At 42.6% G+C, this 22,955-nt stretch overlaps 1 protein-coding gene across 1 annotated transcript in view; it reads right to left on the reverse strand.

Moving 5' to 3' along the window:
- Window positions 1-22,955, reverse strand: part of Rfx8 (regulatory factor X8) — a 75,002-nt gene that overhangs the window by 16,273 nt on the left and 35,774 nt on the right. Inside the window, exons 3-8 of the mRNA XM_074050385.1 lie at window positions 15,290-15,400; window positions 14,207-14,284; window positions 5,926-6,039; window positions 4,655-4,805; window positions 2,662-2,720; window positions 719-872 (exon numbers count right to left, since the gene is read on the reverse strand). Of these exons, the coding sequence (XP_073906486.1) occupies window positions 719-872; window positions 2,662-2,720; window positions 4,655-4,805; window positions 5,926-6,039; window positions 14,207-14,284; window positions 15,290-15,400 (667 nt within the window). The remainder of the gene's footprint in view (window positions 1-718; window positions 873-2,661; window positions 2,721-4,654; window positions 4,806-5,925; window positions 6,040-14,206; window positions 14,285-15,289; window positions 15,401-22,955) is intronic.

The raw sequence follows: 22,955 nt of genomic DNA on the forward strand, positions 1-22,955 counted from the left end.
TAACCATTCAAACTCCCCTCCTGAAACAGCTCCCAGGATGCTCTCCACACCACCCCCAGTCTGGAGAGTTCTACCTCTCACTGCATTCACTCCCCCCCACCCCCAGGGATGTAAGCCTGACAGCTAGCATCTGAGCTCTTTATAGAAAGGAGATTCTTTTCTTGAAAAATAATTACAATTGTCAGACAACAAATGGCAAGAAATATTCACGTGCTTCATATTCACTTGCTTGCTAAATAATGAAACTGGTAAAAAGCCCCATTGCTAAACTCCACATTGTTAAAAATAATACTCAATGCTGCTAACAAAGGTGACAGTGGGATCTAGCAAGGCCAGAGCTGAATCCATCCAATTCAGACATGACAGGAGAGATACATTGAATAAGTTCACGTACAACATGATGCAGAAAGTCATTTTTTCTGCAGAAAGAAGCATTGTCAAGAGACAATACTGAACACTCAATACCAAACATTTATCTGTCCATGCATTTACTTAGCAAACATGTATTAGCACTGACACCTGGTCTGACACTTATAGGAAGGTTCTGAAAGCCCAGGAACACAGGGTGCTTCGTGCAGGAAGATATAATTGAGCATGTACATCAGAACATTTGAGAGTAAAAAAACTTCTGCTCAATTAAGAAATTCACAGTGACTGCCATGCTAGCCCCGATATATACCCAGCACAACAATAAACAGCACTGCACAAGAAAGGTTACATTTCATCTCTGTGTGGCTCTCCAGCTCCTCCATGTGGTTCGGGTCACTTGCCAGGGCCTTAGAAATATCCAAAGTGCCTTGACTGACAATGGCATGGAGATCTGACTTCAAGATGCTGACTCTCCTGTTATTTTTCAGCACCATTCTCATAGTCTAAAGACAATGAAGAAGCATCAAACTTCATTAAATTCCATCATTTTACTTTTTTCTAATTCCCCCCGCCCCACCTTACCAAGATTTTATTGTTTTTGAGAATGAAATGGGGGTTTGTGTATTATCTGTTAACATTGAATGTTAACGATACTTAAAATGTCCAATTTTCACACATTCTAGACCTGCCTTGCTGGAAACCAGCACTGGGCAGGCTTTAGCTCCTGGGCAGGTGCCTTTCAGGATCTCAGGGCCCTGTGAACTTCCTCTTCCTGTTTCCTATTCTCTGTCCCCACTCAAGCCCATGTTGCTCTAGAGACATGTTGTTGCTCAAGCCACATGTTGCAGTCAGTGAATGAATGTATGTGAGGAAGGTGTGGGTCTAGCATTGACCCCAATGCTAAGGGGTGGCTCGGGGCTTCAGAAGCTCTCTGTCCTTCCTGTTGGGAGACTTGAGCAATGAATTCAGCCTCCAAAGCTGATTTCCTTGCTGACAGGTGGAGACAATCTAAGTCCTTACATTTCAGGGCTTCGTGGGATGGCACTTGGTTTTCCTCACACTGTGTAACCCCCTCCATTTTACAGAAGAGGAGGTGCTCAGTAAATGTTTCCATGGCTGTAAGAGTAGAGATAAGGTACAGAATAAGGTTGGCTCTAGAATCCAAGTGTACTGCTTTGGTTGGGGTAAAATGGACTTGCTGCAGTCATGCTAGATGGATCCAACCATAAATGTGCCAGTGCCACAGAACAGGGTGGCCCTGGGGACTTACATGTATAACAACCCTGATTACCTCAGAGTCCAAGGACTGTGTACTGAGAGGATGGGGACAGTTCAATGCATGACCTGCTGAGCTTCCCTTGAGCCAAGACAGACTTGGGGCACAGCAACTGTCCCCATGTTCTGTCCTGATCTGCTGTCCATAGGATTTCACAGTAAATTCATGGGTGGCCCACTTGTGGGTGTTGGCATTACATGGTCATCCCTTGGTATCCACATGGGGCTGGTTCTAGTGAATATCAAGATCAACGGATGCTCCCGACCCTTATATAAAATAGTGTAGTGTTTGCATAGAACCTATACACATCTTTCTGTGTTCTTTAAATCATCTCTAGATGACTTGTAATACCTAACACAAGGTACATGCTATATACATAGTTGTTATATGTATGGTTTAGGGAATATAGACAAGAAAAAGTCTGTACATGCTCAGTACAGACACAACCATCACAGGCCTTTGCATATTTTAATCCTAGGATTGGCTGGATCTGTGGGACAGGCCCTGCAGATATGAAATCTTTTCTTCAGCCCTTTTTGACTTGCCGCTAGCACTGACTACATAATCACTCAAGTGTTAGAAGTCAGAGCTGAGGAGCCTGGCAGCCTGTACACACCAAGTCTATAGGGCCATGCACAAGGGGAAGGTGTCTGTCTGTCTGTCTATCCTAGGTCTGCTATGATGCCTTTCACCACTGACACCAGCTGGTCCAGATCGATACCTGAATGGAGCCTGCCACTAGCATCTTTTAAAGGACTCCTTCCTCATGCATACAAAGAGAGGCTCTTGGGCCCTTTTCCTGCAGGGAAAAGGGGTGGGCTTTTGAGTGTCATGAGACCTCTAGACCTCCCCAGCTACTGGCCAGCAAGGCCCTCCTTTCTGTCCTCTGCTCCACCAGTGGGTAACTGGAAATGGCCTTCCTGCAGGCAGTGACCACCTGCTCCCAGGTAGACTTGTGACTTTTACTCTGCACTTCAGGAAAATGCTTTGTTCCCCTGTCTGTGGCTGGAACCTACCTTTGCCATGTTGGAAAGGTATGTCTTTCTTCTGAGTCTTTTCACAAATACAGTGACTTCTGTTAAGAACAACACAGAGCCGTTATTGTTACCACATACACCAGCTCCTCTGTTGGATGGTGCAGAGGGAGAGGCGCCCTTGGCTGAGCGGGGAGGCACAGCTGCCTGAGCCATGTTCCCACCTTCCCCTTCTGCTGGCCCCTTCCTGAGTGGCTGGCATTCTGGCAGGGAAAACGCAAATAACGTATCTCCAGAAAATAGCATATTGCCAGCATCTGACAAGAGGCTGCTATGGACTGAAGGTCTGTGTCCCCCTTATTCACATGTGATTGTCTTAGGAGTGAGGCCTTTGCAAGGTAATGAGGTCACAAGAGGAGAGCCCTCCTGATGGGCCAAAAGAGAGGCCCAGAAAGACCCCTTTTATCTTCCACCATGTGAAGACACCATCTACGTGCCAAGATGAAGGCCCTCACCAGACACTGAATCTGCCAGTGCCTTGGCCTTGGACTTGCAGCCTCTTGAACTATGAGAAACAAATCTCTTCTTTATAAGCCACCCAGTACATGGTTTTTGTTATTGCAGCCTGTGCTGACTTTATAAAATTGCTGTTTGAGGACAGTCACTAGGGTGGAGGGTGCAGGGCTGAGGTATGGAGGCTGGAGGCAGGATGATCAGCTAGCAAGTTCCTGAAGTAGCTGAGAGAGGGTAGAAAGAGACCAAGGGTTTGATGGGGATAGGTGTTCAGGAGCCACAGCCTTCTGCATCCCTTCCATGGACCCCTTCACAGCAAGCCTGTCTCACTTCCCTCCCACTTCACTGCCCAAGTGGCTGGCAATCTTGGGACCCATGTGATGGAGGCAAGTAGAAGCAAGTGGAATCAGGGCACCTGGCTTGACTACTGAACACAGCCAGGGTGGAGGTGAGGAAGATCAGACAGGGTCCTACTATGTATGCATTTCAAGAAGACAAGAACCCCAGAAAACAACTGCAAAGAAATCTGGCCTCAGAAACATGAGGAAGGGATGGTTGGCCTAGGCTGTCCCAAGAAAGGTGGTCCTGAGCAGGGAAGCACTGGAGACGGCGGCAGAAACTGATAGGAGTCTCAAGAAGCTGCTGTTTTCAGGGCTGTCAGACACAGCACCATGCGGCTATGCATACTGGTGTTAAAGGACCGTGGAGCTGAGAACACGAAAGGCCAGGCCTGTGGCAGGCAAGGACAGCCAACAGCAGCTCAGGGTCCAACCATGAGGCTTGAGCAGACAGTAGCCTCCGTTATCAGAAATGCTTGGGACAAATGTGTCTCAGATTACAGAATTTTCAGATTTTGGAATATATGAATATATGCCTTCAATACATAGTCTGAAGGTCATTTTATAAAACTTGTTTGGTGTGCTTGTGTTTTGACTGTGGCCTGTCACATGAGGTAAGGGGCAGACCATTCTACTTGTCCATCATGTGGATAAGTTTGGGATTGTGGAGCATTTCAGATTTCCTGTTGCCTCATTAGGGATGCTCAGTGTGTCTTCAGGGACAACAGCCTGGCATTCCAGAAAGTGAACAGGAGATGAGGGAGCCTGGGTGTGAGGTATAAGAGCACAAAGGAAGGCAGCCTTAGTGGCCCCAGATGTGAGAGGAAGGAAAGGGTACCGGGATTTCTAAGGAGGGAACAGAATTCTTTATGTAGAAGGATGGAAAGGGTGCTGCAGCCAGAGGCAGTTCACCCTGCCCAAGTGAGAGACCCAGGATGACAGAAGGCCAAGGCAGGCCTTCCTCTCCCAAGTCTCCAGACCTGGGGAACTGCAAAGGCCATGGGTTACTCATCGGGGACCAGCCCAGGAAGTACTATCAGGAAAGGCTAAAGCCTGGCCCTAGGACTGTTTCCTGCATGAGGGGCAAGAGGGCTCCTAGACACAACAGCTAAGTAGCACCACCCTAGTGTGAAGGTTAGATTCTTCACCAATCAGAATTTATTTACCTTTTGCATGGAACCTACCTTTGAGTTTGGAGATCCGTAAGAGGGCTGGAAAATCTTCCAAGACATTAAGGAGCCACAGCTTAAACTTCTTACTAAATAACCGGACAGATTTCAGGTACTGAATAGAGACCTCTTCCAAAAAGTCATGGAGAAGAATGTCCTCAATTCCCTACAATGAAAGTGTCAGCCCCTGTGACTCACTGGTAGGTGCAGGAGCCTCTAACTGTAAGTGGCCAAGCTTATAGTACCGCAGGGACTGGGGGGGGGGCAGGTTATGACAGGTCTGAGGGAAGGCTCTGCCTGGCCCTTCCTGGCCCGAGGGACAGACTCTCTTTATTGTGCAGGATGTCAGAATGTGCAGAATTTGATTTTTGTTGCAATGCTCATATCTGATTATTTGTGGTGGTCGTGGTGGGCACTGGGGATGGACCCCATGACCTTGCACATGCCAGACAAGCAAGTGTTCTACCACCAAGCTACATTCCAGCCCCCTATTCAATTCCTTTTAAATTAGCCAATGCTAGGCAGGTCAGACCAAAGGCACTAGGGACTGAACCCAGCCTCCAGCTTTCCATCCTGGTGTTAAAAACCTAGCAGCACTAGATGGTTTCCCACAAAATAAAAGGTGAGGTTTGTGACTATTGAGAAGAGAATAGCTTTTCACCACAGAAATGATGTATATCTAACCCCCAAATACAAAAACTGCTCCAGAGGCAAGCGCTCCAAACTGAATCAAACCAACCCCTGGGCTATTATGTATATTCCAAAGCAAAGTATCCAAAGTTCTTCTGGATACTTATTCTAAAATGTCTTCTTTGAGGCCGGGTTGGTGGCAAATGTCTGTAATCCCAGAATTGTGGAGCTGAGGCAGAAGGAATGAGAGTTCAAGACCGGACTGGTTATGGAGCAAGTTCCAGGCCAGCCTTAGCTACATAGGAAGACTCTGTTTCATAAAACCAAACAATAGTAATAGTAATAATAATGATAATAAAACAAATAAATAAACCATCTTTGGTTGCAATGTCCAGAGAAAGAGTTTTGGCTCAATCCAGGGTCACTGGTAGTGGAGTCACAGGTTGCTATGTGCCCTGGGTTATTATTTTTTTTTAATACAAGGAAAGTGTAGGCACAGCTGAAAAAGCCCATCACCCTCTGGTCCCCCTCAGAGCATCCAAAGCCCATGGGCACTGCCGGGATGGTGGTGGTGGGCGGGGGGTAGGGTTCTAACACAAGAATGTGACATGGATTACTGCAAAGGACACAGACCAGGGACTCAGATGTCCTCTTACCTTGTACAGCTGTACATCGTAACACTTCAAGAGCTGGCGCATGTCAGACAGTGACATAAGCATGACTGTGTCAGGTCGCAGAGATTTCCAGAAAGCGGTAAGTAAGCCCTCCACCTAAGGTCAGAACATATCACCGGAAACTCACTCTGTGCTTCATCAGACTAATGCCACATACAGACTTAATTAGCCCTGAAGGACAATGGGCTGAGTTTTGTTCCAATGGATGTCAAGCTTAGCGTCAGCTTTTCCGAGCTGTACTTTGTTAGTATTCAACCCACTGTGGAATGTATTTTCTTAATTTTTTTTTAAGATGGAAGGCTGTTTAGGACCACAAGGGGGCTCTGGTTGATTATAAAAGGATGATAAATGGGCTACCAGGGCCCAGTCAAGAGTTCTATAGATGTTCATTGAATGACTGACTGACTGCCTTGATCACTTTCCAGCTCAGAAAGAGCTGTATTTCATCTCAGAGGCCTCCTCTTTGACATCAAGTTGGAAGTCCTCCAGGGACTGTGTAAGCAAAAGGGGGACAGGTGTGATTCTACATAGGAATCTTCTTTTTTAATGCTACGATTTATTTGGCAAAACAGGATAAAGTAGAAAGAAATAGAACAGAGAAAAAGTTTGCCATGCAAGTATAGGAGCAGAGAGGCTCCCATAGGCCCCTTTAGCTTCCCTCCTTTTCTTTGTTCTCATTCCCCCATGTTGACTATCTGACTCTACTTGAACCAGGTGACCATTCTGAGTAGTGAGTGACTCTTGCCTTTGGGGGATTTCCACAGCTCAGGTATTCTGAGGTGTCACCAGGACCCACTAGTTGTCCCCAGCCAGGATCCCATGTACAGGCCATCAAGAAAGTTAGGGTCAGCTCTCGAGTTCCATGGTAATGGTCCCTGATTTGAGATCCTGTGTCAAGGGCATTCATTTTGGACTTTTCCAAAGAAACTGAGAAAAATACAACACAGGATGTATCAATCCTTACTCTCACGATGGTGACTTGGCCTATGGGGTTGGCGGTTGTGAGCTGAGACAGCAACCATAGATTTGGCTTTGTTAACTTCCTTATCACCCATGTCCAAGTCCTAGCACACCCACCCCACAAACGTTCCTACAACTTTCTTCCTTCTCCCAGATTCTCTGCCACCACACTGGACTGACTCACCTCTGCTCACCTCGACTATGACAAACCCTTCTGCCCATATGGCCAAGTCTGACACTGCCCCCTTCCCTGCTGTCTTCCCAAAAAACTGGAGTTCTTCATGGAGCGTGAGGAGCCCTCTCTAGTGCCAGCCTCCTTCCTTGCTCCCTCCTTTGGAGATGCAGGACAGATCTGGGGAAAATGAGGCAAGGGGAACAGCCACCAGGAATTTGAAGAAAGGCTCTGTATTAAAGAATACCTTAAGCCAGGCACTGGTGGCTTACACCTGTAATCCTAGTTAATCAGGAGGCAGAGATCAGGAGGACCTCAGTTCAAAGCCAGCACAGCCAAACAGTTCACGAGACCCTATCTCAAAAAAAACCATCACAAAAAAAGGGCTGGTAGAGTGACTCAAGGTGTAGGCCCTGAGTACCACCAAAAAACAAAAGAATATGTTGGTTAAAAGCACACAGGCATCATCTGCTTTGCTTTAAGTTTTATACTTCCTAGATAAGCTTCAATGTTTAGCTAAAAGAGACAAAAAACAAAAATGGGGAAAAGAGCAGATTTTTCCCTTTGACCTTATAAAGAAAGACATTTGTCCTAAGGGTTAAATTTTTAGAAAGGAAAAAAACACTTGGGAAAAATGACTTCTCTGGGTGGAAAAAGTGTTTGCAAAGGAAAATATTTCTCAAGGATGGACACTTTTTTTGAAGGGAGCATCTAGCAGAACCCACATGGGCTCAGCATCCGTGTCATACTGACCCAAATTTAATGAACGGACAAACCTTAATATCTTTGGACTCAACTGATAAAACAGTGTAATAGCAAGAATGATTAAATATACCAGGTGTCCAGAACAAAGAGTATCATTCACCCTACAGCAAATTTGAGCCAATCCCCCAGCCCACTCTTTCACCATAAATACCCCGGATGTTAGAGTACTCATTGTACCTGTTATCACATGTGCCCACACCCACATCAGGATTGTGTACTGTCCTTTCTTTGTTTTGCTTTACTGATAAACTTTCTTGGTCTCCACCTCCATGTGTCCTAAACTTCTTTTTTGTGACATCATCACAAACTCAGTACCCAAGGGCCAGGTAGAGGCTCCTCCCTTTTGAAGACCTCCTCCCTGGAGCCTCACTGGTCCCAGTAACAGAGTCACAGGGACCCTAAGGCATGTGGTGCCTGTGAACATCTTGTGGCCTCTGCCCATAGCATGGGTTTGGGTTGGAATCTCTTTCTTACCCCGTTTTCTGTCTGTTGACCCTCTGCTTTTCCTATTGGAATTGGACCTGCCTTGGGAATGCTCCCCAGATCTCTGCTACTCTTCTCTGGGCACCCAGAATCCTCTAATCTCACAACTGCTATAATTTCAATATGATTTGCCCCCACTGAACTTCCCACTGTGATGTACTAAGAGAGCAGACACTTAATCTGACTATGGTGTTTAAAGGCAGGGCCTTGGTAAGTGATTGGGATTAATAGATCATCAGGGTATGCATGATGACTGGATGCTGGTGGTGTTCTGAAAAAAAGAGAGAGAAACACACACACGCACATGCATGTGCTCCCTGTCCTTTGCCATGTGATGATGCTCTGTGCTGCCCTGGACTGCCTGCAAGAAACGCCTCACCAGATAAAGCCCTTAGATCCTTCACCTTCAGAACCATGAGCCAAAATAAACTGGCCTGCCTCAGGAATTTTATTATAATAAATGCTAGATTTGGGATATGGAACAAGTCCCCCAAAGGCATGTGTATTAAAGATTTGGTCCTTCCACAAAGCCACCATTACAAAAGATTCTGCAAGGGATCCTGCACACAGAAAGTGACACCCAACTTAACCATGAAAAGGCAGTCAGCACCAAACCACAGGATAAGAAAAAGCAAGACAGTAGAGAGTAACATCAAGTTAGGTACACACAATCAAACCTTCAAACAACTAAGATAACTAAATGGCAGGAATCACCACATACCTATCAGTACTAACGCTTAATGTTAATGGACTTAATTCACCCATCAAAAGACACCGTTTGACAAAATGGATTAAAAAAGAAGATCCAACAATTTGTTGCTTACAGGAGACTCATCTCACCGACAGAAATAAGCATATGCTTAGGATGAAAGGCTGGAAGAAGATTTACCAAGCCAATGGCCCCCGAAAACAAGCAGGAGTAGCAATACTTATCTCTGACAAAGTAGACTTCAAACCTACATTGATCAAACGAGATAAAGAAGGACATTCCATACTAATAAAAGGGGAAATAGACCAAAAGGAAATAATAATCATCAATCTGTACGCACCCAATGTCAATGCACCCAATTTCATCAAACATACCCTGAAAGACCTAAAAGCATATATAAACGCCAACACAGTGGTTGTGGGAGACTTTAACACTCCATTATCATCAATAGATAGGTCATCCAAACAAAAACTCAATAAAGAAATCCAAGATCTAAAATATGCAATAGATCAAGTGGACCTAGTAGATGTCTACAGAACATTTCATCCAACCTCTACACAATATACATTCTTCTCAGCAGCCCATGGAACCTTCTCCAAAATAGATCATATCCTAGGGCACAAAGCAAGCCTCAGCAAATATAAGAAAATAGAAATAATACCGTGCATACTATCTGACCACAATGCAGTAAAAGTAGAACTCAACAACAAAAGTAAAGACAAAAAACATGCAAACAGCTGGAAACTAACTCATTACTTAATGAAGAATGGATCATCGATGCAATAAAAGAGAAAATTAAAAAGTTCCTGGAAGTCAATGAAAATGAAAACACAACCTACCGGAACCTATGGGACACAGCTAAGGCAGTCTTGAGAGGAAAGTTTATAGCCATGAGTGCATATATTAAAAAGATTGAAAGATCCCAAATCAATGACCTAATGATACATCTCAAACTCCTAGAAAAAACAAGAACAAGCAAATCCCAAAACAAATAGAAGGAAATAAATAATAAAAATAAGAGCTGAAATCAACGAAATAAAAACCAAAAAAACCATACAAAGAATTAATGAAACAAAAAATTGGTTCTTTGAAAAAATAAACAAGATCGATAGACCCCTGGCAAACCTGACTAAAATGAGGAGAGAAAAAACCCAAATTAGTAGAATTAGGAATGCAAAAGGGGAGATAACAACAAACACCATGGAAGTCCAGGAAATCATCAGAGACTACTTTGAGAACCTATATTCAAATAAATTTGAAAATCTAAAAGAAATGGACAGATTTCTAGATACATATTATCATCCAAAACTGAACCAAGAGGAAATTAATCACCTGAATAGACCTATAACACAAAATGAAATTGAAGCAGCAATCAAGAGTCTCCCCAAAAAGAAAAGTCCAGGACCTGATGGATTCTCTGCTGAATTCTATCAGACCTTTAAAGAAGAACTGATACCAACCCTCCTTAAACTGTTCCATGAAATAGAAAGGGAAGGAAAACTGCCAAACACATTTTATGAAGCCAGTATTACATTTATCCCAAAAACCAGACAAAGACACCTCCAAAAAGGAGAACTATAGGCCAATCTCCTTAATGAACATTGACGCAAAAATCCTCAACAAAATAATGGCAAACCGAATTCAGCAACACATCAAAAAGATTATTCACCACGACCAGGTAGGCTTCATCCCAGGGATGCAGGGGTGGTTCAACATACGAAAAATCAATAAATGTAATAAACCACATTAACAGAAGCAAAGACAAAAACCACTTGATCATCTCAATAGATGCAGAAAAAGCCTTTGATAAGATCCAACATCATTTCATGATAAAAGCTCTAAGAAAACTAGGAATAGAAGGAAAGTTCCTCAACATTATAAAAGCTATATATGACAAACCTACAGCCAGCATTATACTTAACAGAGAAAAATTAAAACCATTCCCTCTAAAATCAGGAACCAGACAAGGATGCCCACTATCTCCACTCCTATTCAACATAGTACTGGAATTCCTAGCCAGAGCAATTAGGCAAGAAGAAGGAATAAAAGGAATACAAATAGGTAAAAAAACTGTCAAAATATCCCTATTTGCAGACGACATGATCCTATACCTTAAAGACCCAAAAAACTCTACTCAGAAGCTTCTAGACATCATCAATAGCTATAGCAAGGTAGCAGGATATAAAATCAACATAGAAAAATCATTAGCATTTCTATACACTAATAATGAACAAACTGAAAAAGAATATATGAAAACAATTCCATTTACAATAGCCTCAAAAAAAATGAAATACCTAGGTGTAAACCTAACAAAAGATGTGAAAGACCTCTACAAGGAAAACTATACACTTCTGAAGAAAGAGACTGAGGAAGACTATAGAAAGTGGAGAGATCTGCCATGCTCATGGATTGGTAGAATCAACATAGTAAAAAATGTCGATACTCCCCAAAGTAATCTACATGTTTAATGCAATTCCCATCAAAATTCCAATGACATTCATTAAAGAGATTGAAAAATCTACTGTTAAATTTATATGGAAACACAAGAGGCCACGAATAGCCAAGGCAATACTCAGTCAAAAGAACAATGCAGGAGGTATCACAATACCTGACTTCAAACTATATTACAACGCAATAACAATAAAAACAGCATGGTACTGGCACAAAAACAGACATGAAGACCAGTGGAACAGAATAGAGGATCCAGATATGAAGCCACACAACTATAAGCAACTTATCTTTGACAAAGGAGCTAAAAATAGACGATGGAGAAATAGCAGCCTCTTCAACAAAAACTGCTGGGAAAACTGGTTAGCAGTCTGCAAAAAACTGAAACTAGATCCATGCATATCACCCTATACCAAGATTAACTCAAAATGGATCAAGGATCTTAATATCAGACCTCAAACTCTTAAGTTGATACAAGAAAGAGTAGGAAATACTCTGGAGTTAGTAGGTATAGGTAAGAACTTTCTCAATGAAACCCCAGCAGCACAGCAACTAAGAGATAGCATAGATAAATGGGACCTCATAAAACTAAAAAGCTTCTGTTCATCAAAAGAAATGGTCTCTAAACTGAAGAGAACACCCACAGAGTGGGAGAAAATATTTGCCAATTATACATCAGACAAAGGACTGATAACCAGAATATACAGGGAACTTAAAAAACTAAATTCTCCCAAGACTAATGAACCAATAAAGAAATGGGCATGTGAACTAAACAGAACTTTCTCAAAAGAAGAAATTCAAATGGCCAAAAAACACATGAAAAAATGCTCACCATCTCTAGCAATAAAGGAAATGCAAATTAAAACCACACTAAGATTCCACCTCACCCCTGTTAGAATAGCCATCATCAGCAACACCACCAACAACAGGTGTTGGCGAGGATGCGGGGAAAAAGGAACCCTCTTACACTGTTGGTGGAAATGTAGACTAGTACAACCACTCTGGAAAAAAATTTGGAGGCTACTTAAAAAGCTGGACATCGATCTACCATTTGATCCAGCAATACCACTCTTGGGGATATATCCAAAAGACTGTTACTCCGGAGGCACCTGCACATCCATGTTTATTGTGGCACTATTCACAATAGCCAAGTTATGGAAACAGCCAAGATGCCCCACCACTGACGAATGGATTAAGAAAATGTGGTATCTATACACAATGGAATCTTATGCAGCCATGAAGAAGAACGAAATGTTATCATTCGCTGGTAAATGGATGGAACTGGAGAACATCATTCTGAGTGAGGTTAGCCTGGCTCAAAAAACCAAAAATCGTATGTTCTCCCTCATATGTGGACATTAGATCAAGGGCAAACACAACAAGGGGATTGGACTATGAGCACATGATAAAAGCGAGAGCACACAAGGGAGGGGTGAGGATAGGTAAGACACCTAAAAAACTAGCTAGCATTTGTTGCCCTTAACGCAGAGAAACTAAAGCAGATACCTTAAAGCAACTGAGGCCAATAGGAAAAGGGGACCAGGAACTAGAGAAAAGGTTAGATCAAAAAGAATTAACCTAGAAGGTAACACCCACACACAGGAAATCAATGTGAGTCAATGCCCTGTATAGCTATCCTTATCTCAACCAGCAAAAACCCTTGTTCCTTCCTATTATTGCTTATACTCTCTGTACAACAAAATTAGAGATAAGGGCAAAATAGTTTCTGCTGGGTATTGAGGGGGGGGAGCGGGAGGGGGCGGAGTGGGTGGTAAGGGAGGGGGTGGGGGCAGGGGGGAGAAATGAACCAAGCCTTGTATGCACATATGAATAATAAAAGAAAAATGAAAAAAAAAAAAAAAAGATTTGGTCCTTGACCTATAAAGCTATTAGGAAGTGGTGGGGCCTTTAAGAATGTCAGCTATTGGTGAGGATGAATAGGTATAGCATTGCATCTATAGAACAGGGCCATTCTGAAGATGTCTTGGTCTCTCCACACTATATCACTTTACACGGAGTAAGGTACTAAGTGTGCTCACGTGGAATGACTGTGGTCATCTAAAGCTGAAGTGCTTGGAGTACTAAAGCATGGGGAAGACCTTCACTTGAATGTGCACATTTCCCTGGATATTCATGTATAATTCAGGATAGTTAAATGGTTTATTCATATTTTCCATGGCCAATTCTTCTTCTCCTTCTCCCCCTCCTGCTTCCTCCTTCTCTTCTTCATGCTGGGGATTGAACCCAAGCTTCACACATGCTGTAACAAACACATGCTCTACCACTGAGCTACACCCCTCATGCTACACCGCCAACTGTAGAGTCAAATCTACCCTACCATGGCCGCATCACAAGCTTCAAAGTCCTGCTTCTTTTTCTCTTGGTGTGAATCAATAAAATAGCTCTTTGGCATACTTTATTGCCAATACTTTATTCAAACTTAGTGGAATTAAGCTTTGGCATACTTTATTGCCCATACTTTATTCAAACTCAGTGGAATTAAGCTCTAAAAAAAGGGTAAATTTGTACAGAAAGCATGAAGTTATCCACATTAGTACATTGTAGAGTTTCCAAATGATTAAATTGAATATCAATGCCACCTTCAAGAACTTACTAACTACCAAATAGCTACATCATAAGCACTTCAGAGCAATGATTAGCACCATTGTCCCTGGAGTGGTCTAATCAAGTAAAATGGTTAGTAATTTTATGGGCTGAAAACCTACCCTCTCAAGTTCTTGGTTCTTCACATGTTGTAAAATGACTTGACAATAGCTGCAGTATTCATCAGTGAGAAAGGCCACCTGGGAAGGACATGGAAATGAGTTCAGCCTTTGGGCTAATTCAAGAGTGAATCAAATCAGAGAGAGAGACAGAGTGGGCAGGGTGAATGTGATCAAAAACATTATATGTGTGAAAATAGTATAATGAAACCCAGTAAAATGGTTAAAAAGGAGGGGGGGAGGGGCTGACAAAGAGTAAAACCTATGTGATGAATTTGATCAAAGTGCATTATATATGTATGTAAATATCAAAACAATTAATTTATGCTAATAAAAAAGAATGAATCAATCCTCAAAACTCTCAGAGGCCATTCTTATTACAATTCTGATGACAGTAGCTGGACTCTCCACCTGGGCCACAATGTTTTTAATTTCCATGGAATAGTGTATACTTTATGGGCCTGAAGTTCATGTAGCTTTAATTTCATGGGGAGGGTGGGACTGGGGTTTGAATTCAGAGCTTCATGCTTGCAAAACAGGTGCTCTACCCTTTGAGTCTCACCTCCAGTCCATATTGCTCTATTTATTTTGGAGTTGGGGGTCTCACGAACTATTTGCTTGGGCTGTCCTCAAATTGGAATTCTTCCAATCTCAGCCTCTCAAGTATCTGGGATTATAGGCATGAGTCACCAGCACCCAGCAAGCTTCAATTTTAATGTCATAACTCATACATCTCCACCACTACAAAGGCCACCAACTTTTGACATCTTTCTCCCTAAACCCAATTTCCCCCCCATTATCTCCCAGCCTCAGTTTCTAGAAAATTCATGTCTCTGCTCTCCTCTTTGTCATGGGGAGGCCCTCACTCTAGAAGATGACAAAGCAGTCCCAAGTGGGCATTCCATAGGATATGGGGAACCTCCTGACCATCACTAAGTCTGAGGGAACAATGGTCCCCACAGGTCTGAGAGGAGACAAATATTACCCCAGGTGGCAGAGTCATGTCCACAGGCAGAACAAGAAGATATGATCACCCTAAATACCACATGGTATGAAGAGCTAATCTCCCCAATGAGACACACATACCATTTTATAGGAATATTTCTTTGCCAGTTCTTGCTCCCAAAACAGGTATCTTCTGAATTCGGACAAAGGAGAGTCAACTGGGTCTGTCTTTACTGGTGAATGATTTTCATCCTAGAAATCATTTACAAAATGGATGAGTATTTCCTGAAAATAAAATGCACTTTCTACATACAAACCGAGTCACACGATCGCCTTGCTTCTGTAAGTTCATAGCCTTTTATCTATGGTCCTGGACTCCAGCAACTTCCCCTCCATGTTCCATTCCACATGATGCTAACCTTTTCCATAATTCTATGAACTATGGCCACAGAGAGGGTTTAGGATTTAATATATCATCCAAATATATCAACACTGGAGTCATGTCCAATAAAATTTTGTCTATGACTAACTTTATGTCACAAATACATAACTGTTGCTCCTTGAAATAAAACCCTGTCTGGGTCATCATGTTTGAATCATAAACATGAGTAGTTGTATCAGAAATCCCAGGGCCATTGCAACAAGGAAAATAAGGAGCCCTGACTTCTCATTAGAAGAACAAGTTACAGGATAGGAAGGAAGTCAAAAGCACACTCAGCATCCCCCTCTGTGCTGTCCCTGTGGGCAGGGGGAGGCAGGACCACTCCTGGGCAAAGAAGGGACATGGGTTCTGTTGGAAATTCTTCAGGATTTTCCTAGCCTTTGGGATAGTTTCCCTTACAGTAGAGTGGTATGAAATCATTTCTACAACCTGGACACTGAGCTGCAAAGCCTGCTGTGTTGAACAACAACTTTTCATTCTCTCTCCAATGCATTGGTCTGCTCAGTGTCAATGTTTGGACAGTTCCAAGGTCACAACTCACTGTTGTGGGTTCTCATATACCCACAGCAGAGATAAGCTCGTTCACGAAATCATTTCTGTGAGTTTTGGTATCTCCCTGTCTATAAGGCTTCCGAGGTGGGATGGCTCCTCTTATCATCCGTGCCCATCACCCTTAGGCAGGAGAGTGATGCTCGGCCGCATCATATTGCACCACCTACTCCAGAAAACAGGTCCCCTTGGGCTCCTCCTCCCCTGTGATGCTCTCTTGTGGTCAACCAGCACCACACTGAGGATCACAGGAGTTGGGGGAATCATGCCCAGAAGTCTGTACTTCTGAACTCTTTTGTGGTCCTGAAAAATCTGTTGAAATTAACTGACCCCCTTCCTAGGAACATGCACACTATATAGGTAGTATATTGCAACAATACCAGGTAAAAACTCCTCCTGTAAATATTTTTATCTTGTAAATATTTTTGAAAGGAATATCAATGACATGGAATAGAAGTGCAGAAAAACGACAGCATAAAGGGTTCCTCTATGGATGGCGTCTCTGCCCATTTCCAGCATTATTTTAGGATGCTAGCTTCAGTCAGGGTTGTTTGATGGATGGCACTTCTCTAGCATGTGGGAGGAGGTGCTGGGGCTGATCATCAGGAAGGATGGCCTGACTTTCAGTGCTTCTACCAGAAACCTGAGGAGTGCTCGATTCTGGCTCTGGGTTTGCCTGGTCCCATTGCTCTCCCTGCTGCCTGTCTGCTCTCGGGATGCTGATGCTGCTCTTTCCAAAGCCAGAGTTCTCAAAGTGTGGTCCTGAAACTACCTACACCAGAATTCCTTGGGGTGCTTAGTCTGCAAGAGAGTCAGAGGAGACCAGAAATCTTGAGTTTTGACCAGCTTGGGAGCTACAGGTTTAGGCAGACTATATTTTGTTTAAGCCTACAGAAATCACTACATTTCAACAGGACAAATGCATCACTGTCTCACCTATTCCAAAGTCCTCTGGCAGTGCAGAATTAGAATATCAATAAATGATTATAAGAGAATGTATATGTGTTATAAAATATTAAAAGTCTATGCTCCTGAACTCAATTCCCTTAGGTCTCTTCCTTCATAGAAATTACCTTATAATTCATTATACACTGCTGTGAAAAGAACTAGCCTTTCAGAAAAAAAAATACTTAATTTTAATCTTTTGGTGTTGGGGATTGAAACCAGAGCCTTAGTCATACTAAGCATGCACTCTACCATCCCTAGTCCAAAAAATATTTTATATATCATGAATTGAGACATTTTTCTCACAATACAATCAGAAATCTAGAGTGAGAATGTGGTGCAGAGCTATTGAAGTTTGAGTCTCTGTAGGAGAAGGTGTTCTAGAAGCAATTGGAGGGGTTTCTGGGTTGGGGAAACAATGCAAAAATGACAAAGAGCTGGGGATGTGGCTCAAGTGGTAGAGTTTGCCTAGCAAGTATAAAGCCCTGAGTTCAAATCCCAGTACCACCAAAACAAAACAAAAAAGACAAAGAAAAAAGTGAGAAATCTTATTTAGAATCTCCAGGTAGATTAACCAAAGCTTGGGGTCTTCAGTAGACCCAAGAAATGTCACTGGAACTTTTATCATTTATTTATTTAATCTTTAGTGAGCATGTATGCTGTTGTTTGGAATGTCCCCCAAAGGCCTGCGAGTTAAAGGCTTGGTCCCAGCCTGTGGCACTTTGCAATGTTGTGTAACTTTAAAAGATGGAGCCCAGTAGGTTTTTAGGCCATTAGGGGCATACCATCAAAGGGTATTGTGGAATGCTGGACTCGTTCTCTCTCTTTTGCATGCTGCAGCCATAAAATGCCTGGCCACACATTCCCAAAAAGCTTATCACAGGTCCAAAAGTAATGGGGCCAACAGATCATAGACTGACACCTTCAAAACTGTGAGCCAAAATAAACCTTTCTTCTTTATAAGCTGATTATCTCAGGGATTTCATTCAAGTAATACAAAGCCAGCTCCTGAGGATACAATGGGGACGCCTTCCTGCCATTACCATTCCTGAGTGGTTGTCTTTAGTTCTTCCTGCACGGTTGTCTTTAGTTCTTCCTGCACCTATGTGCACACTGCTCCTAGACTATCTCCATTTATTCACACAAAGCAAATGTATCCTGTCATTCGATGCCTTGATGGTGTCTAACAGTCTCTAGGGTCAAATCTAAATTCCTCAGCCTGGCATCAGCAAGCTCTCTACCATCTGGATCTCTCCTTTTCCCTCACCTGGAGTCTTTGGCTCCTCCAACATCCTCACATCTGGCTTCTTGCTGCCTCCACATTGTTATCGTCACCTTGAATGCAAACTACACTTCCAAGATGAATACCCTCCTACCAAGGAGCCCAGTGGTCCCTTCCAGGGCCAGCTCAAGTGCAGAGGAGCAGGCAGAATAATAGCCCCCAAGAGATCCACGTCCCAATCTCCAGAGCCTGTAATTATACTGCTTTACATGGTCTGAGGGACTTTGCAGATATGAATGACTTAAGGACCTTGAGACAGGAAGATCATACCACCTTACCTGGGTGGCCCCATGTGATCACAGAGAACAAGAGAGGGGAATGGCATGAGAAGGACCCAGCCTGCCTTTGCTGGCTTTGAAGGCGAAGCAAGGGGTCACAAGCCAAGATTCTAGAAGCAGGAAAAGGCAGAGAATGGGCTCTCCCCTAGAGTCTGCAGAAGGAACACAGCCCTGCAGACACCTTGAGCTTAGCCTCCTAACTCCAGAACTGTGAGATAATCAGTGTGTGTTGTTTTAAGCCACCGAATTTTGTGCTAATTTGATACAGCAGCATTAGGAAATGAACACAGGCTACCTCTTCCATGAAACCCTCCCTAATCACCGTGGCCCCTCACAGGCTCCACTTCACCTCTCTGGATTCCCACGCCAGTCACAGCCTCATGGCCCACTCAACATTGTGCTGGTTGTTTCATGTCTATTATCGCTCCTTGATTACAAACTGTGTTGTACTCAAGTGTAAGGCATTTTAATCCATATAAGTATAAGGACTTTTGTCTTTTACTTTTCTCTCATACCCTGCTCAGCCCTCAAGACTGCTCATCACAAAATAGATTTTTAAAGAGTTGCCCATGGGTGATATTTTCTGAACAGAATATTTGCTCCCCAACTCCTTCTCCAAATCTACATGTTGAAACCCCAGTTCCAATGTAATGGGATTGGAGGCGAGGTCTTTGGGAGACAATTAGGTCAAGAGAGTGGAGCCTTCATGAATAAGGTCAATGCCCTTTCAAGAGGTCACACCTGGGGCAGCCAGTTGTTTGCAACCCAGAAGGGCCCTCACCTGAACTCAGCCATGCTGGCGCCCTGACCTCAGACTATAGCCCCTAGAACCTTGGGAAGTGAATGTGTATTGTTCAAACCACCCAGTTTATGGTAATTTGTTATCACAGCCTGAGCTAAGACAGTATCAAAGTACTGTCATGTCTTAGGTAACTAAAGTATAATTCAACTCACAGTGTCATAGATTAGCTATTAATAACTCTAGTGTCCTAATTCTAAGAGTCTTAACTGTAATACTGAGATTCTATCAGACAAATTTATTGCTAACAACCTGTACATCCTTTTTAATTATAGCTAAAACAATGCAGTCAAGTGATGGATGTGCAGCTAAGTAGTACACTCCCTGGGGACAGGGACCACAACCATCTTTGAACAGTGCTTGGTGCATGGTGGACACTCAACAATCACAGACAGGTGGATGACAATAAGAACACCATACGCAGAAAAACAGTTGCATCTAATTAATATTGAATATGAGTATTACTGAATATTAAGTACATGTGTTTTATTCATCACTCACCATTTCTTCTTGTTGTTGGACAGTGCTGTTATAATCAGATGTTTCAAAGGGAGCAATATTTCCACTGTGGAAAACAGGTAACAGAGCAGCAATTTTAGTAGGACACCTGGCTCTGAGCATAAGAATGTAATTTCTATTGTAGTAAGGTTATTTGTTTGGGGTATAACTTAAAGCAAGACCTTTCAATTTTCTACCTTAAATGGTCATTTTCATGTGCTCAGGTTGTTTAAAAAAACATTTTTCTAACTGGGACAATCTTGTATTTATTTTTAAAGGTTATTCCCTTCAGAAGCAAGGATATGATGTCATCATAGGTACAACTTGCTCCTATGGGAAAAGAAAAATCATCATGAAAATGAAATTTTATTACTTCCTGATTTTGGACCTTTTAAAATGATTGACCCAGAAATAATCATATCCTCTGAGTCGCTGAATGTGGCAGAGTTCCTTCACAGAACAAGGAAATTGATGATTAATCCTAGTCACATAAATTTCATTTTGCCAAGCTTCTTGAATTCCGATGTTATGATAGAGACATTCATAACAGAGAATGGATTCAGTCCTATCCATGCAGTGTGGCACATCTTTCCTTTAATTATGAACATTGGAGATATCAGGAACCCTGGCCTCCCAATGGCACCAGGATATGCCTTCTCTAGGTGCCAGAGGGGTGCCATCTCCTTCCCAGTTCCCCATTAGTTCCAGGGCTGTGGCTGAGCTGAGGGCAGGTGTGACTGGGGCAGCTCTGTCTACTCTATGTCAGCACACAAACTCACTCCTGGCTGTGCATCTCTAATAAGTCCAGAGAGAGAAGGAGGGTAATGACTGTTGCTCTGCTCTGGATGCAGGGCAGCTATTGGGAGGGCCTGTGAGGGGGTGGGAGAAAGAGAGGAGATGGATGATAAAGGCTTCCATTTTGCACAGGAGGATCCTACATCCCTGCCTAGTCTTTCAAAAAGACTCTCTTCTGAAAGGTTTGTGTCAGTCCCAAGTCCTGGAAAACTGGCAGAATATTTGAGACACACTTGATAAACGTTTCTACATAATACTCTGTCTCAAAACAAGGCATGTAGATTCAGAGTCTGGATAAAAACCCAGTAGGAAGTCAGCTCTTCATCACGGGCATGTACCACCATGCCCCGCTCTCTTCAACTTTTAATAAGAGTTGTTATCAAAACATAAACTTTACTTTGGACATTCTAGTGTGCATGGGATCAGTTCAACCCAACCTTGGAGGATATCTGCATAAAGCCTAAACATAGGATAAGCAGTGTTAGAAAATGAAGGATTTGAAGATTTTTACTTGTCATGTAGTGTGGGCCAAGTCCCCTCACCTCAATTCATATATTGAAGCCCTGGTCCCTAATGTGACTATTTGGAGACAGAATTTCTAAGGAGATAATTAAAATTAAATCAGGTCGTAAGAGTGGGGCCCTGGGCTAGCTGAAACAGTTTGGATCTAAGATGGTTGCCACAGTGACTGTCAGACAATGTCTAACTTCATTATAATCCCATTTGCATTCTATGACATATTCACTAGCACCATGACAGTTGGCAATTGCTATGACACAACTAGAAAGAAACATGAAAGGAGAGAAAAAAAAGGGGGAACCCAAATTTCAGGAAAATCTCTACCCAATTCCAGAAAAACATGCATATTCCTCCTCTTTATCTACCCTGTCTCCTCATTTTTTTTTACCCTACAGCTATAACCACCCAGTCCCCAATGAATCAATAAGTTGACTTCAATACTAATTACTCTCACTTCTATTCTCAGCCAAAAACAAAACTCTACTTTGCTGCTTAAAAAAGAAAAAGAAAAAGAAAAGAGTGGGACACTAATCCAATAGGACTGATCTTTCCCCTGCCTGCCGCACACACACAAACACACACACACACACACACACACACACACACACACACACACACCAGATGAAAGGCCATGTGAAGTCATAGGAAGAAGGCCATCAAACCAAGAAGGTGTTTCATCAGGTAGAATTTATAAACAGCCCACTGCCATAGATTCTGGGGCATCATATCAACAAAAATAACAAACAATGAAGAAACTAGGAATTAAGCCTAGAATGAAAGAAGACAGAAGAAAATATCAGAAGTGAAAATTCATGGGCTGGGGGCATGGCTCAAGAGGTACAGCCCTTGCCTAGCATGTGCAAGGCCCTGGGTTCAATCCCCAGTACCTGAAAAAAAAAAATCACTGAATAAAGGGCTAACAGAAAAGATATGGTCATCAGTCTTTAGAGTTGCCTTAAAATTTACTTGTGAGGCTTTCTTCAACTAAATTAGAGGAAGTGCAATTTCTTTATAGTTCCATATTGTGTCAACATGTTACCCCTACTATGTTATCTATGGAAAATGAATACAAGATTACAGTATGAATATATTCAACTCCATCCATACATTCATATATCCAATCCACCCATCCATGTACCCATCTATCCATTCAACTATGCATCCATCTTAAACATCCATCCATTCAATATTCCATCTATCATTCAATTTTCCACCTATCCATTTCTCAGCCATTCACCAAAAGTTTCTTGAATGTCCACTATATATCAAGCATTATGCAAGGCCTTGGTGGATATAGCTATAATTGTGAACAGACAAGCTCTGTTCTCTCAGAGATTATAGTCTATTGGGGAAGAAAAACACAATTCTACAGATGTTGAATAAGGGTTATGGCAGCTGAAGTATAGGGTGTTAGGGTATATGTTGGGGTCCCATCTTGTTCTTTTGTTAGTTCAACCATCCACAAGCACATCAACTAGCAGCTTGATAAGCTTGGTGAGCTTTCTTTGTGATTAGGCTGATTTGGTTGGTATTTATCACAACATACTTGGACAGCACTTATTGAAGTCTTTCAATGATGGCAGATCTTCATGGGGCATTCCTTTGGATGCTCAGAAACAGGAACCTGGGAGCCTGAAGGCCTGGTTCAGACATAAAGGAATGATAAGGCTAAGGAGAACCTTCAGCCTTATCACTCACCT

Source organism: Castor canadensis, chromosome 12 (assembly GCF_047511655.1).
Source record: "Castor canadensis chromosome 12, mCasCan1.hap1v2, whole genome shotgun sequence".
NCBI lineage: Eukaryota > Metazoa > Chordata > Mammalia > Rodentia > Castoridae > Castor > Castor canadensis.